This window comes from Marmota monax, unplaced genomic scaffold (genome assembly GCF_021218885.2).
Source record: "Marmota monax isolate L192 unplaced genomic scaffold, Marmota_monax_Labrador192_F-V1.1 WCK01_AAM20220418_F8-fsc00045, whole genome shotgun sequence".
Classification (NCBI taxonomy): Eukaryota; Metazoa; Chordata; class Mammalia; order Rodentia; family Sciuridae; genus Marmota; species Marmota monax.
In genome coordinates this window covers 2,404,236-2,417,143 of record NW_026692132.1, presented here as the reverse complement: position 1 = coordinate 2,417,143, position 12,908 = coordinate 2,404,236, and the positions used below count along the sequence as shown (strand labels likewise).

At 35.6% G+C, this 12,908-nt stretch overlaps 2 protein-coding genes and 1 non-coding gene across 4 annotated transcripts in view; 2 read left to right on the top strand and 1 right to left on the bottom strand.

The window, feature by feature from the left end:
- Positions 1-1,055, top strand: part of Dlat (dihydrolipoamide S-acetyltransferase) — a 35,420-nt gene extending 34,365 nt beyond the window's left edge. Inside the window, exon 14 of the mRNA XM_046465707.2 lies at positions 833-1,055. Coding sequence (XP_046321663.1) covers positions 833-962 — 130 coding nt within the window. The 3' untranslated portion in view covers positions 963-1,055. The remainder of the gene's footprint in view (positions 1-832) is intronic.
- Positions 1,056-2,097: 1,042 nt separating this feature from the next.
- Pih1d2 (PIH1 domain containing 2) lies at positions 2,098-12,904 on the bottom strand. 2 transcript variants are annotated; one of them, XM_046465718.2, is made up of 6 exons: positions 12,674-12,904; positions 11,661-11,865; positions 10,919-11,042; positions 10,154-10,399; positions 9,488-9,753; positions 2,098-5,967 (listed from the first exon to the last, which is right to left on the bottom strand). In XM_046465718.2, the coding sequence occupies exons 2-6, from the start codon at positions 11,835-11,837 to the stop codon at positions 5,833-5,835; spliced, it is 948 nt and encodes a 315-aa protein (XP_046321674.1). In that variant the 5' UTR covers positions 11,838-11,865; positions 12,674-12,904; the 3' UTR covers positions 2,098-5,832. The 2 variants fall into 2 exon arrangements, with proteins under 2 accessions (XP_046321674.1, XP_046321684.1); XM_046465728.2 differs by having other exon boundaries at positions 11,661-11,779; positions 12,674-12,899.
- Trnaa-ugc (transfer RNA alanine (anticodon UGC)) lies at positions 5,060-5,132 on the top strand. Its single transcript has one exon. It is a non-coding gene; the product is annotated as a tRNA-Ala (tRNA).
- Positions 12,905-12,908: the final 4 nt, after the last annotated feature.

Here is a 12,908-nt window from a genome sequence, read left to right as displayed (position 1 = left end):
AGGAGTTCAAATCCAGCCTCAGCAAAAGCCGGGCGCTAAGCAACTCAGTGAGATCCTGTCTCTAAGTAAAATACAAATTAGGGATGGGGATGTGGCTCAGTGGTTAGGTGCCCCTGAGTTCAATCCCCAGTACCCCAAAAAGTGAAATTAAATTAAAAAATAAGAAAAGTAAAATGAGATCCTATTGATGGGATCATATTTGAGATTTATTCTAGATGAGAGTTTAGCACACTTACAAGGGTCAGATAATAAATATTTCTGAGCATGTGGACTCTATTGCAAAACCCTACCATTGTAGTATGAAAGCAGGCATAAATAATATATGAAAGGATTAAAATTTTAAAAAAGAAAAAAAAAATCTCTATAAAAACAGGCAGAGGACAGGATAATGGCACATGTGGTATAATTTGCCAACCCCTGTTCCCAGGTGTCTCTCTGGTCTTTTTCTTCAAGCTTTTAATTTGAACTAAAGATATAGAGAACATGACCTTTTGTGTTCTATGAATCAAAATGCATTCTACTGTCATGTATAAAAAAATCAGAATAAATAAAAAATTTTTAAAAAGATATAGAGGGGCTGGGACTGTGGTTCAGCAGTAGCACGTGTGAGGCCCTAGGTTTGATTCTCAGAACCACATATAAGTAAATAAAATAAAGGTCTATCAACAACTAAAAAAATATTTAAAAAAGATATAGAGGACATGAAAAGTAGGTGGAAAATAATAATATTACTTGGGTTGGATTATAGGGTAGGAATCAGCATGTGGGTGATTGCTGGCTAAAATCTGTTTATTGCTTTCAGAGTAACTAATAATATTTTTACTCTTTCTAGATTTGATGTGGCTAGCATGATGTCTGTTACACTGAGTTGTGATCATCGAGTTGTGGATGGAGCAGTTGGAGCCCAGTGGCTTGCTGAGTTTAGAAAGTACCTTGAGAAACCTATCACCATGTTGTTATAATTAACCCAAGAATTTCTGTATTCTCCCTGGTCACATTGGTTCATTCTTATTGAGATATTTATGTTATTAAACAGGTGGTTGTTTTAAAGTTAACCAGTTAATTTTTGAGTCTATTTAGATAAATTATTTGTAATGGGCATTACTGAAATTTTTTTTTTAAATGCCAGTTATACCCAAATATTTACACATTTGGTAACTAAACACCAGATTTTAATCTGTGTACTTTTAGTCATGGGACATGTGGCCTAGCCTGAGGATAAGTATTTCTATAGGAGATATAGAATAGGTAGAAACCTGGTTCCCTAGAGACAAGTAACCTGAGTAAAACCTTACAGTTTTAAAGAGAAGTCAGGAAAATTACTTCTCAAGAGAAAGATCTGAACTGAATCAAGCTTTATTTTAGAATTTTTAACACTGGTTCAAAATTTTCTATTATATGAACTTGGTTTTGGTTTATCATTCATGGGAAGGGTATAGAACTTCAGGGAAAATAGCTGAAACTTTAAGAGTCCACATTTTTTTACACCTCTTCACTGGTTGGTCTTTATTTTTCTATGAATCTCTAAATGAAATGATTTTCCCCCTCTTACGATATAAATATAAATCATTTCTTGGTATAAATGAGAATTTATGTGGGTATTTATTTAAACAACTTAAATGTGTAATTCTGAAAGTAGAATTCTATAGTTACTTCCAAATAAAAGAACATGCTTATAAAATTTTAATACAATTAAGAAGTTGTGGAAGGGCTGGGGATATAGCTCAGTTGGTAGAGTGCTTACCTCCTATGCACAAAGCCATGGGTATTCAATCCCCAACACCACCAAAAAAAGAAAAAAAAGAAGTTGTGGAGGTAGAATTTTCTAAGATTAACTGAGAGTTGATTGCAAATGAACTTAGTTATCAGGATTTATTATTCAAATAACTGGAAAACTATGAAATAATTATGGAATATATACGGAATAAGTGTACATATGTAAAATATGGTTACTAAAGTTGGAGGTGTGCCAAACTCCATTTATCAGCAAGTCCTGTCTGAAAAGAGAAGGGATACACTGGTGATTTGTTTAGAATGCTAAAAAATGAAGCCCAAGCCAGGCACCGTTGTTACCCTTGTTGTCCCAGCTACTCAGGAGGCTAGAGGATCTTTTTTTTTTTTTGAAGAGAGAGAGAGAGAGAGAGAGAGAATTTTTTTAATATTTATTTTTCAATCTTTATGTATGCCAGGTGAACACGTTACTGCTTGAGCCACATCCCCAGTCCTTGTACCAATCTTTATGTATTTATTCACACATTTGATAAAAATGTCACAGTTAAAAGTGAAATCATTACAATGACATAAGTAACTCTACAAAGTCAAACTGCTTTTAAGTCAGAATATGGGGCAACCACAGCTGCTTAGCACCTGTGCCTACCCAAGCAGGCATGCTCTCCCTCACACACCCACTCACACTGGCAGGCACTAAGTTCGGAGGTTAATAACCCAGGGACTCTTCCCTGGCTCCACTAGAGGATCTTTTGAGCTCAGGAGTTTGGGACCAACCTGGACAATGTATTCAGTCCCTGCCTGAAAAAATAAATATAAATGATGTCTAAAACAAAATGATAATTTGTTTGGATAAAGTAAAAATGGTTAATATAGTCGTTTTTTTCCCTACCCTAGCATTGTCTCATGTAAAATAAGATAGCCCTGAAATCCTATTTGAGAGAAAAAATTAATTATGGCTACCTTATCAGTCTAAATACTTTTTTCAACTTTATTATTTTGCCTTTCTCTTGGAGAGGAGGAGGATATGCTATCCAGAACAATAAAAATGAATTGGGAACTTTATCATAGTTCCAGACTTTCTATTGAATTGACACGTTTTAATAAATGTTTGGAATTATTTATTATAACTACTTAAAATAAACCTGACCAGTGCTTCCTTGTATATGTAATATGTGCAACTATCCCCTGAAATTTGCTTTAAGTATTTCAGTGTTGAATCTGTTTCTGAATGTTCATTTATTATATGGTGCATAAGTGATACTCTATATATTCCTCAAACATTCACCTTGCTATATTATTATGAAAATAATTCAACATATTATTCTGATTTTTCACAGTATTTAGTAATTTCAGGTTGAAGATTATGCAAAAAGAACAAGTTTATCACAAGGGACCAAAATTAGTATGAGCCAAATTTGGTTCAAACAAGAAATTTCAAAGATAATTTATTCTTTGCTAATGCTTATGGCTCTGTTGTTCCCTTGAAAGAAAAATAAAAAGTTCCCATATAATAAAAAGTTGTTCTGAGTTAAAAATTAATCTCAGCTATAATCTAAATCTGGACTCAGTATATCTATCTTACCAGAACTAAAAGAAGAAAGCTAGAAAAGAAAAAGTCATGGATTTTGGTTTAAATTAGATTGTTTTAAAATTAAACTTTGTTTTCAATGTGTGTGGTCTAATTTTTCATCTTTTGGGAATTTTTAAAAAATGATTTAAGTTTCAGTGTCAGCTATATACTCATAAACTCTCAATACAGATAAATTGGTAAAGGTCTGAGTTTAGGAGGATAGCCAAGTCTTTAAGCTTAAGAAGTTACTGAAGCAGCCTGTGTTCAGACATGGTACTTATTATCAAAATGGAAAGAAAGTGAGATCTGGCTCTGTTTAATAATTTAGTCTCAATTCTGAGGTTTGTGAGTTAAGGTTATGGTATCCTGAAGCATATTCTATAAAAGGAGTAACTGTGTGAGAGACAATAGGAATATGTTGCAAAGGAAAGTCATTACCTATTAACGCATGAGTTGGAATATATGGGGAAATCATAATCACTACTGATAAGGGACCTAAAACTAAATTTGTAGAAAAACTTACTCTTTAAATTTCAAATTTTGAGAAGAAATGGAAGAAATCTTTTTTTCTTTTTATTTGTTCCTTTTAAGTTTTATGTGACAGTAGAATGTATTATGATATACATAACATGGAGTATGACTTCCCATTCTTGTAGTTGTATATGATATGGAATTATACTTGTTATGTATTCATTCATATACGAACATAGGAAAGTTATGTTGAATTCATTCTACTCTCTTTGCTATTCCCAACCTCCCTCCCTTCCCTTCATTTCCCTTTGTCTAATCCAGTGAACTTCTAATTCTTCCCTTCCACCCCCTTATTGTGTGTTAGCATCTGTATATCAGAGAACATTTGGCTATTGTTTTTTTGGGGATTGGCTTAACATGGTAGACTCTTGTTCCATCCATTTACCAGCAAATGACATAATTTCATTCTAAAAGAAGTCTTAATAAAGGGGTTGAGGTTGTGGCTCAGTGGTAGAGTGTGAGGTGCTGGGTTTGATCCTCAGCACCACATAAAAACAAACAAATAAAATAAAGGTGTTATATCTTAATAAGATTCAAATTTAAGCCAGCACATATTTCATTATTAATGCCCTTTCTGGGAACATAGTGCTTTTTTGTAGGAAGGAGGAGGCAAAAGTATTTTTCTTAATATAAAATCCATTAAGATATGAGTGATATTTAAGAAACTATCAAGAATGTAAATTTAACATTGTATTATTAAATATATTAGCTGTTGATATGCATTTTATTAATGAGTACACAGATATAGTGATGCAACAAGCACGTGTGTACTGAGTGCAAAAGGAGAGATTCAGTCAGTTCCTTGTGGTTAGGAGGATTTCCTAGAAAATACATTTTGACTGTTTTTGTAGAAGAAAAGATATGGTGAAGGCATTCCAAATGTTTTGAGAAATAACAATTTAATAGGTTTGTTAATTTTAGGGCATGATATCACTGCTGAAACTTTTCAGAAGATAAATTTTTGTATTGCTAATAGAATTCAAATCCAGGCCAGGTTTAAGAAAATTATATTTGCTTAACATCACACAAATTATTTCTTTTATCTATACAACATTAGTTTCTAAAGTTAAAGGTTTTAAAATTTATAGACTTTGTAATAATTAAAGAAGCTGTTTTATCTAGAAAAGATGATTAAGGAATGTTCAAAATTTGATGTGCATATTGCTATATCAGATTGTATCTGACACCTTAGATTAATGGAAGTTGAAAATATATTACTTCAGGGCTGGGGGTGTAGCTCAGTTGGTAGAGTGCTTGCTTTGCATGCACAAGGTCCTGGGTTCAATCCCCAGCATCACCACCACATACACACACATACACACAAATGTACATTACTTCATTTCTGGGGAGAAAGGTACTTTTCCTAAAATCAACTTTTTCCCTCAAATTAGAGATGGATCTATTCTGCTTATGATGAGCAATAACATCATTACTATTACTGCATCACTGTATCCATTAACAGACAAGTCCATACCTGATATTAAAAGGTCTGATTGGATGGCTGTTTAACTGAAGTACACAAGTTCATAGATGCATAGATTTGAGTATTATATTTGGCCCTGTATCTTTATTGCTGGAGGAAACTTTACTAAAGCCTATCCTGGTTTTAGAAAACTTTGCACAGTCTGGTAGTTTTTCCTAATGTAAAACTTTGCTAGAGATTTTAAAAGAAATTTTTTCAAGCAGTAAGACAAGATTTCCTACATGCTATTTGGAAATAATGAGAATTTTCCCCCCAAATATTTAAGTTATTAAGGTCAACTCAATTATTTTTAAAATAAGTACCTCATGGATTCACTGTTTTTAATAGTTTGGCGTTGATGACAACTTTATTTGAGAAGAAAAAGTGAGTGAAAAATAGATAAAACAGCTGAAGGCAAAATGTCAATACATCAAAGTGACCTCTTAAAAATATGTAATTAATATTTAAACCACTACCTCTTTATCTATAATTTACATGACTTATAGCATTAAAAAATCCCAAACATAGTGCAGCTGTTTTATACCAGTGGCATCATGATCATTAACGTAGATTTCTCTTTGATAAATTTTGCAGTAGTCATTTCAATATTAACAGATTCTGGAAGATTCAGATGTAATCTGTACTTTTCAGAGACCTCGATCAGTAAATCATCCTAAGAATAATAAATTGAGAGATTATTAAAAGGTGAAAATAGAAATATTTCCTGGTTAAAGTTTATGCTGTGGATTTTGCTCCCAGTTATTCACGTCTATAAGAGGAGAATCACTTTATTGCCATGTGACTTATAATGAGCAATAAAATTTCTGGTGTAAATTCCTGACATTTTGAGATTGTTATTGCTGCTCAGTATGTCAGATGTTAACTGATAGAGTACTAGAAGTAGGATATTGCCATACTAAATTATGTGGTATTGTTTTAAGAGTCAACCAGAAAACAGCAAGGAAACTTACTTGGACTTGAAAGATGTTTCACAGTGATAAAGCTCTTAGTGAATCTATCATGATCATTTGGAAGACAAATAATATACCTAATGAATTGGTGGATTTAGATGAAATGGGAAGTAGAATGTTAGCATCTTAGGTTCCTTAAAATATTTCTTTATTCCTTAGCTCCCTAGTTCATTGTTTTTCATGATCTGTTGGGAAGTATTTTGCTATGCAGTATCCACCTTGGCTACATCTTAAAAAGAATATTTTAAAATACGCCATTCTTTTTTTGGGGTCGGGGAGCTACCCAGGATTTCACTCAGAGGCACTTGACCACTGAGCCACATCCCCAGATCTATTTTGTATTTTATTTAGAGTCAGGGTCTCATTGAGTTGCTTAGTGCCTTGCTTTTGCTGAGGCTGGCTTTGAATTTGCAATCCTCCTGCCTCAGCCTCCCAATCTCCTGGGATTACAGGCATGCACCACTGTGCCCTGCTAGAATATGCCATTCTTATGCTCTGTATTTCACAAGATATTACAGGAAAAATTAGTATAGAAAATAATTGCGCAGTGTTTCAGTCAGCTTTTTTTGCTGCTGTGACTAAAGGATCTGACCAGAACAACTGTAAGGAGGAAAAGTTTATTTGAAGGCTCACGGTTTCAGAGGTCTTAGTCCATAGAAGGCTGGCTCCATTCCTCAAGGCTTGAGGTGAGGCTGAACATCATGGCAGGAGAGTATGATAGAGGGAAGCAGCTCACATCAGGAAGGGGAGAGAGAGACTCCACTCTCCAGATACAAAAAAATATACCCAAAGCCACGCCCCTAATGCCCACCTCCTCCAGCCACACCCTATCAGCCTTCAGTTACCACTCAGTTAATCCTTATCAGATGATTAATTCACTGATTGGGTTAAGACTCTCACAACCCAATCATTTCTCCTCTGAACTTGATTGCATTGTCTCACAAGTGAGCTTTGGGGGCATCCAAACCACAACACCCATGTTGCAAGTAGAATTGAAAGAGAATACATAGGAGCCCAAAATTTCTAATAATTGAAAACTGAAAAATTGAACATATTTTTGTTTTCAGCCAATAAAGGATAAAAATTGAGAAATTTTTATTAACAAAGCCTGATTTTGACAGTTTAGAGATAAGATTAAATCACAGATCTTTATGCCTGCTGTTAAAACCTCTTGAGTGGATTAAGGTAGACTTCAGTAAATCCTTTCATTTGGCTAAAATGACAGCAATTAAGTCTCAAGAGATAGGTTTTGAAACATGGGCATGTGTAAAAAGGAATTGTGGGTGTGCACTGAATGTAAGCAAAACAAAAACAACTTGGACTAAAAGGAACTGACTTCAAAATTTTAAATATCCTCTGGGCCTCTGACACTTCATGAGCAGGTCAGGCTGAGAAAGCTGCTCAGCACACGAGAAAGGCATAGTCTATAATATTTAAGATACAGCCAAGGTGGATAATGGAGAAGGAAAAAAAACCCTCCTGCATCTGGAGCTGAAGATCATGAAACTGGGGAGCTAAGAATATCCTTCACCTTCACGTAAAGGGCCTTCACAGGGTTCGCCTACTAGTATTTCAGAATTGCTGTGCACCAGGTAACATCAGTGAGTCTCATTTTTCCCATTTCTGAACTTACACTGTAAATTATGGCTTTCCTCTCCCCATTCCACATTATACAGTGGATGGGGCTGGAGGAATAAATAACTTGTTATGTCTTCAGGCTGTGATTCAGGAGCAACACAGATTACAATGGCAAAATCCTGTACTTTAGAGCCTGATACTGGGAATAGATGTGTTTTCCTTGAGCAGAGGAACAAATATCTGATCAGGGTAGAGTGACAGACTGTAGGAATGTTTCCAATTATCTGCCTTTTTTTTTTTTTTTTTGTACCAGGGATTTAATCCAGGAGCCATATCTCTAGCCTTTTAATTTTTTTTTTTTTAATTTTGAGACAGGGTCTCCACAAAGTTTCTGCGGCTGGCTCTGAACTTGTGATCCTCTTGCTTTAGGCTCCCAAGCTATTGGGATTACAAGTATGTACCACTACAACCAGCATAAGTTTATTCATACTTTTTTTTGTGTGGTGCTGGGGGTTGAACTCAGGGCCTCATGCATGGTAAACTTTACCACTGAGCTATTTCCCGAGTCCTCAATTATCTGCTCTTTATAAGAGAATCATTCCTGCCAGGGACTTCTGTCTTTACCCAGTCTTACTGATTGGAAGATTTGGCCTTGTACTTTGGCTAATGCAATGCAATCAGAAGTGATCCATACTGTCTGAATGGAAGTTTTAGCCCCATTGCATGGGTTACCATTTCTACTTTTCCTCTACCACAAGAATGGAATATCTCAGATGGTAATTACTCCATCTGGATCTCGGAATGTGACAGACTCATGGAGCAGAACAGGTATAGCTGATAAACCTGAGCAAATGGTAAGCCCCTGAAATTCTGAAGTTCATAACAGAGAATGCTGACCCTCTGAATCTAAAGGTTCTGCATCCATGGATTCAATTTTATCTTGGACTGGAAATGTAGAATTCATTGGAAATGATGACTGCATCTTTATTGAACATGTAATAGGCTTTTGTTCTTTTCATTATTTCTGAAACAAGATAGTTCAACTACTTGCTATAATTTGGATCTTAAGTATCCCCCAAAGGTTCATGTGTAAAGGACTGCTCCCCAGGGAAGCAGCTAGTGGGAAGTAAGGCGGTGGAACCTTTAGAAGATAGGGCCTAGTGGCAGGTCTTTATGTCATTGAGGCATGCCCCTGAAGCAGACTGGACCTTGGGTACTTTCTTTTTCCCTATCACTATAAGATGAGTGGTTTTGCTCTGCTACATGCTCCTGCTGTGATGTGCTGCCTTGCCACAAGTCTAAAAATAGGATCAATTGATCATGGATGGGACCTTTTGAAACTGTGAATCATTCATTTTTCTTTGAAAGTTGATTATTTCAGGAAATTGTTATAGTAACAAAGCTAATGCACAACTACTTACGTAGGATTTCCATTGTATTAGGTTTATAAGTTATCTAGGGATGATTGAAAGTATATAGGAAGATGTGCATAGGGTACTCCCATAGGTTATATACAAATTTAATATAACTATAATATTTTCATATAAGGGACTTGAGCATCCTTGAATTTAGGTAACTGTAGGAGTTCATGAAAACAATCTCCCATGGATATCTAGGGACTACCATATTACCTTCTGAACTTACCTCAGAAACGCTAAGGTCACAGAGAGACACTGAATTAATACCAGGTAATTCAACTTTTAATTCAATTTTCAGAGGTTTCTCATTCTGATCCTTCACAATTTTTAATTCATAGACTGGTGTCTTCATCTCCACCTGTATTTCAGTACTAGAAATCTCTTCTATCAAACGTCCCGCTTTGCCTGAAACTTGGTCTTTGGGCAGTAACAGCTGAGGAAATTGATCTGGATTGCTCACAGTACTGCTACTTATCTGTCCAAGACTATGTTCTTTATGAAAAAAAAAGGAGGAGAGATAAAAATTACAAAATGCTATCAGGTTTGAGCTGCAAGATATGTATTGTTAGCTGAAATGGAAGATAAAGCTGCAGTTAAATTAGTTTAGGAATATTAAGCCAAAAGAATCTGGGGATGTAGGTCAGTGATAGAAGCCTTGCCAAGTATGGGAGCTCCTATGTCTGCTCCCTAGTGCATCCAAACCAAAAAAAAAAAAAATCTGGTTGAACAATTTAGAAGTCTTCATGGATTCTTTAACATTTCTAATATCTAATTTTTATATTTTTCTTTTAAGTTTCTCATCATTGAAGACTTCTAGATTGCAAAACATACACAGGTTGCAAGAAAATTTTAAATCAAAAGTTTAGATTTTGATTTATATTCATCTACTTACCCTTTCTCATTCTCTCTTTTAAATCTGTGCATTCAGCCTGTATTCCCATTAGATTTTGTTTTGTTCTTTGAATGCTTCCTTTTATTCTGAATTTGGTAATATGGTAAGTGTGTGAGAGAGTGAATTGAAGTTGTTCTTCAATGCATTTCATAGTCATCTTTACTAACTGATCTTTTTTCACTTGGTCCTTTTCTGCTGTCTGGAGAATATCAGGATTGTAGGCAACATCGATGACTGTGTAAGTATCTGTGTGTAATTCAGAGGGTATAAAGTGAAGATAAATTCTTTCTCTCATGATAGTGTCAGGTTATATATTAAACTATATTCCCAATAAAGTCTGTATTTTTCAGATCCAATCACAATAGCATTATATACACAAAATTCCAATGAAGGCATTGCTTAGCATCTTCATATGGGTTAAAAGTGGCTCATATTATTAGGAAATTTGAACAGTGTTAAATTTGCATGGTAATTCATTTGTCATTAATTATGTTATTTTTTTAATATTTATTTATTTATTTTTAGTTGTACACAACACCTTTATTTTGTTTATTTATTTATATGTGGTGCTGAGGATCGAACCCAGGGCCTTGCACGTGTTAGACGAGCGCTCTACCGCTGAGCCACAACCCCAGCCCTGACATTAATTATGTTATGATCAAATAAAATATTTTACTTGAAATGCCTTTACCAAGTAAACTCTGATCCATGCTAATTCCCAGTAAAATTTTAAAAATATGTTTTCTCTCCTTTAACCCATTGTACCTGATGTCTCAGAGATGTCTTCTGGTCTGCCAACAATTAGAGGTACTGGATGAGTGAGTGATTTGGGAGCAGGGATCCTTTTCCACTGACAAAGGTTGATAAAAAGCATTTTTTCTTTTGGTTTCTGGAAAGCAAATAATTTTGATGTCTCAAAACCTTAAAAATTTAGTTTTCTTAACTTAGGTTTTGATAATATCCTCAAAGCAACTCACAATAAAGCTGGAAGAGGGGGAATTTTAGGCACTAAGTCATTCCATGTATTAAAACCATGTTTGATAAATTATACTTGATTTTCCCAAAGCTCTTGACTTTTTCAGCATGAATCTAGCTGCTGTTCCCTCCCCAAAAACACTTCACAGCAGAAGGGAGAATTTATCTAAGCGGTTGATCTAGGTGCATTTGACCCCATTTCACCACTTCATATCTTAAATAAGTTCTTTATTTGAAAAAGATTCAACTTTACAATTCTCTATTAAATCACTACATCATCTTTTCCTTCTAGCAGAAAAAGTGACTCATTTTGAGATTTCCAAAACATATCAAGTATGAATTTCCCATTCTTACTCCTTCAACACAATCTTCCACACTATGTTCCATTTTCTATTTAAAAAGGCAGATTTCATCAAGTTTTCTTGTATGAAAATAACAATTGCTAAGGGTAAGGTATTCATTCTTTGGTTATTCCAGGATCATTCATTCATTCAAGACCTCCCCATCCCTAGCACTAACTCTACATACATACCAGCATCCTGGTCTGTACACAGAACTGTGGTTCTGGGCCAGCACATAGCTGTTTTCCCTCGTTCAGCTCTTGTTCAATAAAGTTTTTATAGCCCTCAGGGTCATTTTCAGCTAGATCATCTAGAAGGGTCCAGAACTGAGTAAGCTGGGTGAGTAGACCTTTTGAGGATGTCTTCATGATTGATAGTAAAATAGGCCTCTAAAGCCTGTGGAAAGATATAACTTAAAGAAAAAACTGTCTGTGTAACTATTGACTTATTTATTTTTATTAGGGGAGGGGGAACTCATCAGGAATTTTTTTGGTGAAGTTAAGGTAAGCTAACCTTAACACCTGTGTCTAAAAGATTGTGGCCCAGCACGACTTTATCATTTCCTTATTCTACATCCCTTCCTAAATTCTTAAGTTGACCTCTCAGATAAGGCCTTACCTCTACCTAGACCTTCACAAACCCTAAGTGAGCATAGCAGTCATCTTCTGTCTGGGTTTTCTGGTGATCTAGGTGATTCCAACACCTGAATATTGGTTGACTGGAGCCTCCCCAGTACTGAAATAGACAAGTTTGTGTGTGGGGTAAGGTCCACATGAGATCTTCTTAATCCTCAGTGTAGTTTAGTGGTTAAGATCAAGGACTCTGAGCCAGTATGCATAGATTCTAATCTTAATTCTATCTCCTGCTAGCTATGTGACCTTGAGTAAGAAATGTAAATATGTCTCTATTCTACTCAAAATGAAGATAACTCCTATCTCTGACAATGAATGTCAGGATTAAATAATTAGCTCCTTAAAATACAGAAGCTGGAACACTTGGTAAACATTACATAAGAGTAATAATATTTCTATCTCTTGAGATAACCCTCCTGGTCCCCCTACCCTCTTCCTACTGGAGAGGTGTCTCATAGCGTCCACAGAATGAGGAAAAGAGGAGGCTTAGAGTCTTTGAATACTACATTAGGGTTAGATTAAATAGACAACCAAACCCAACGAACAATCATTCCAAAAGCTTGGGAACCCACCTCTTCTCTCGGTTCCTAGACTAACCGCGACGCCTGTTACCACGGTAACCAGACGGTACAACTTGTAATTAAGCCCGGGAAGCTCCAGCCAGAGAAGGTCTCTTTACATGCAGTTCCGGAATGTCCCCCTTGTGGTGCCGGGCTTGCACTTCAGCTGGACCAGACCGGTGTTCTCTTCCAAGAAAGCGCCTGCTTCCTTTCCGTAGGCGTCGGCCCCTAGAGTGCCCAGGAAACC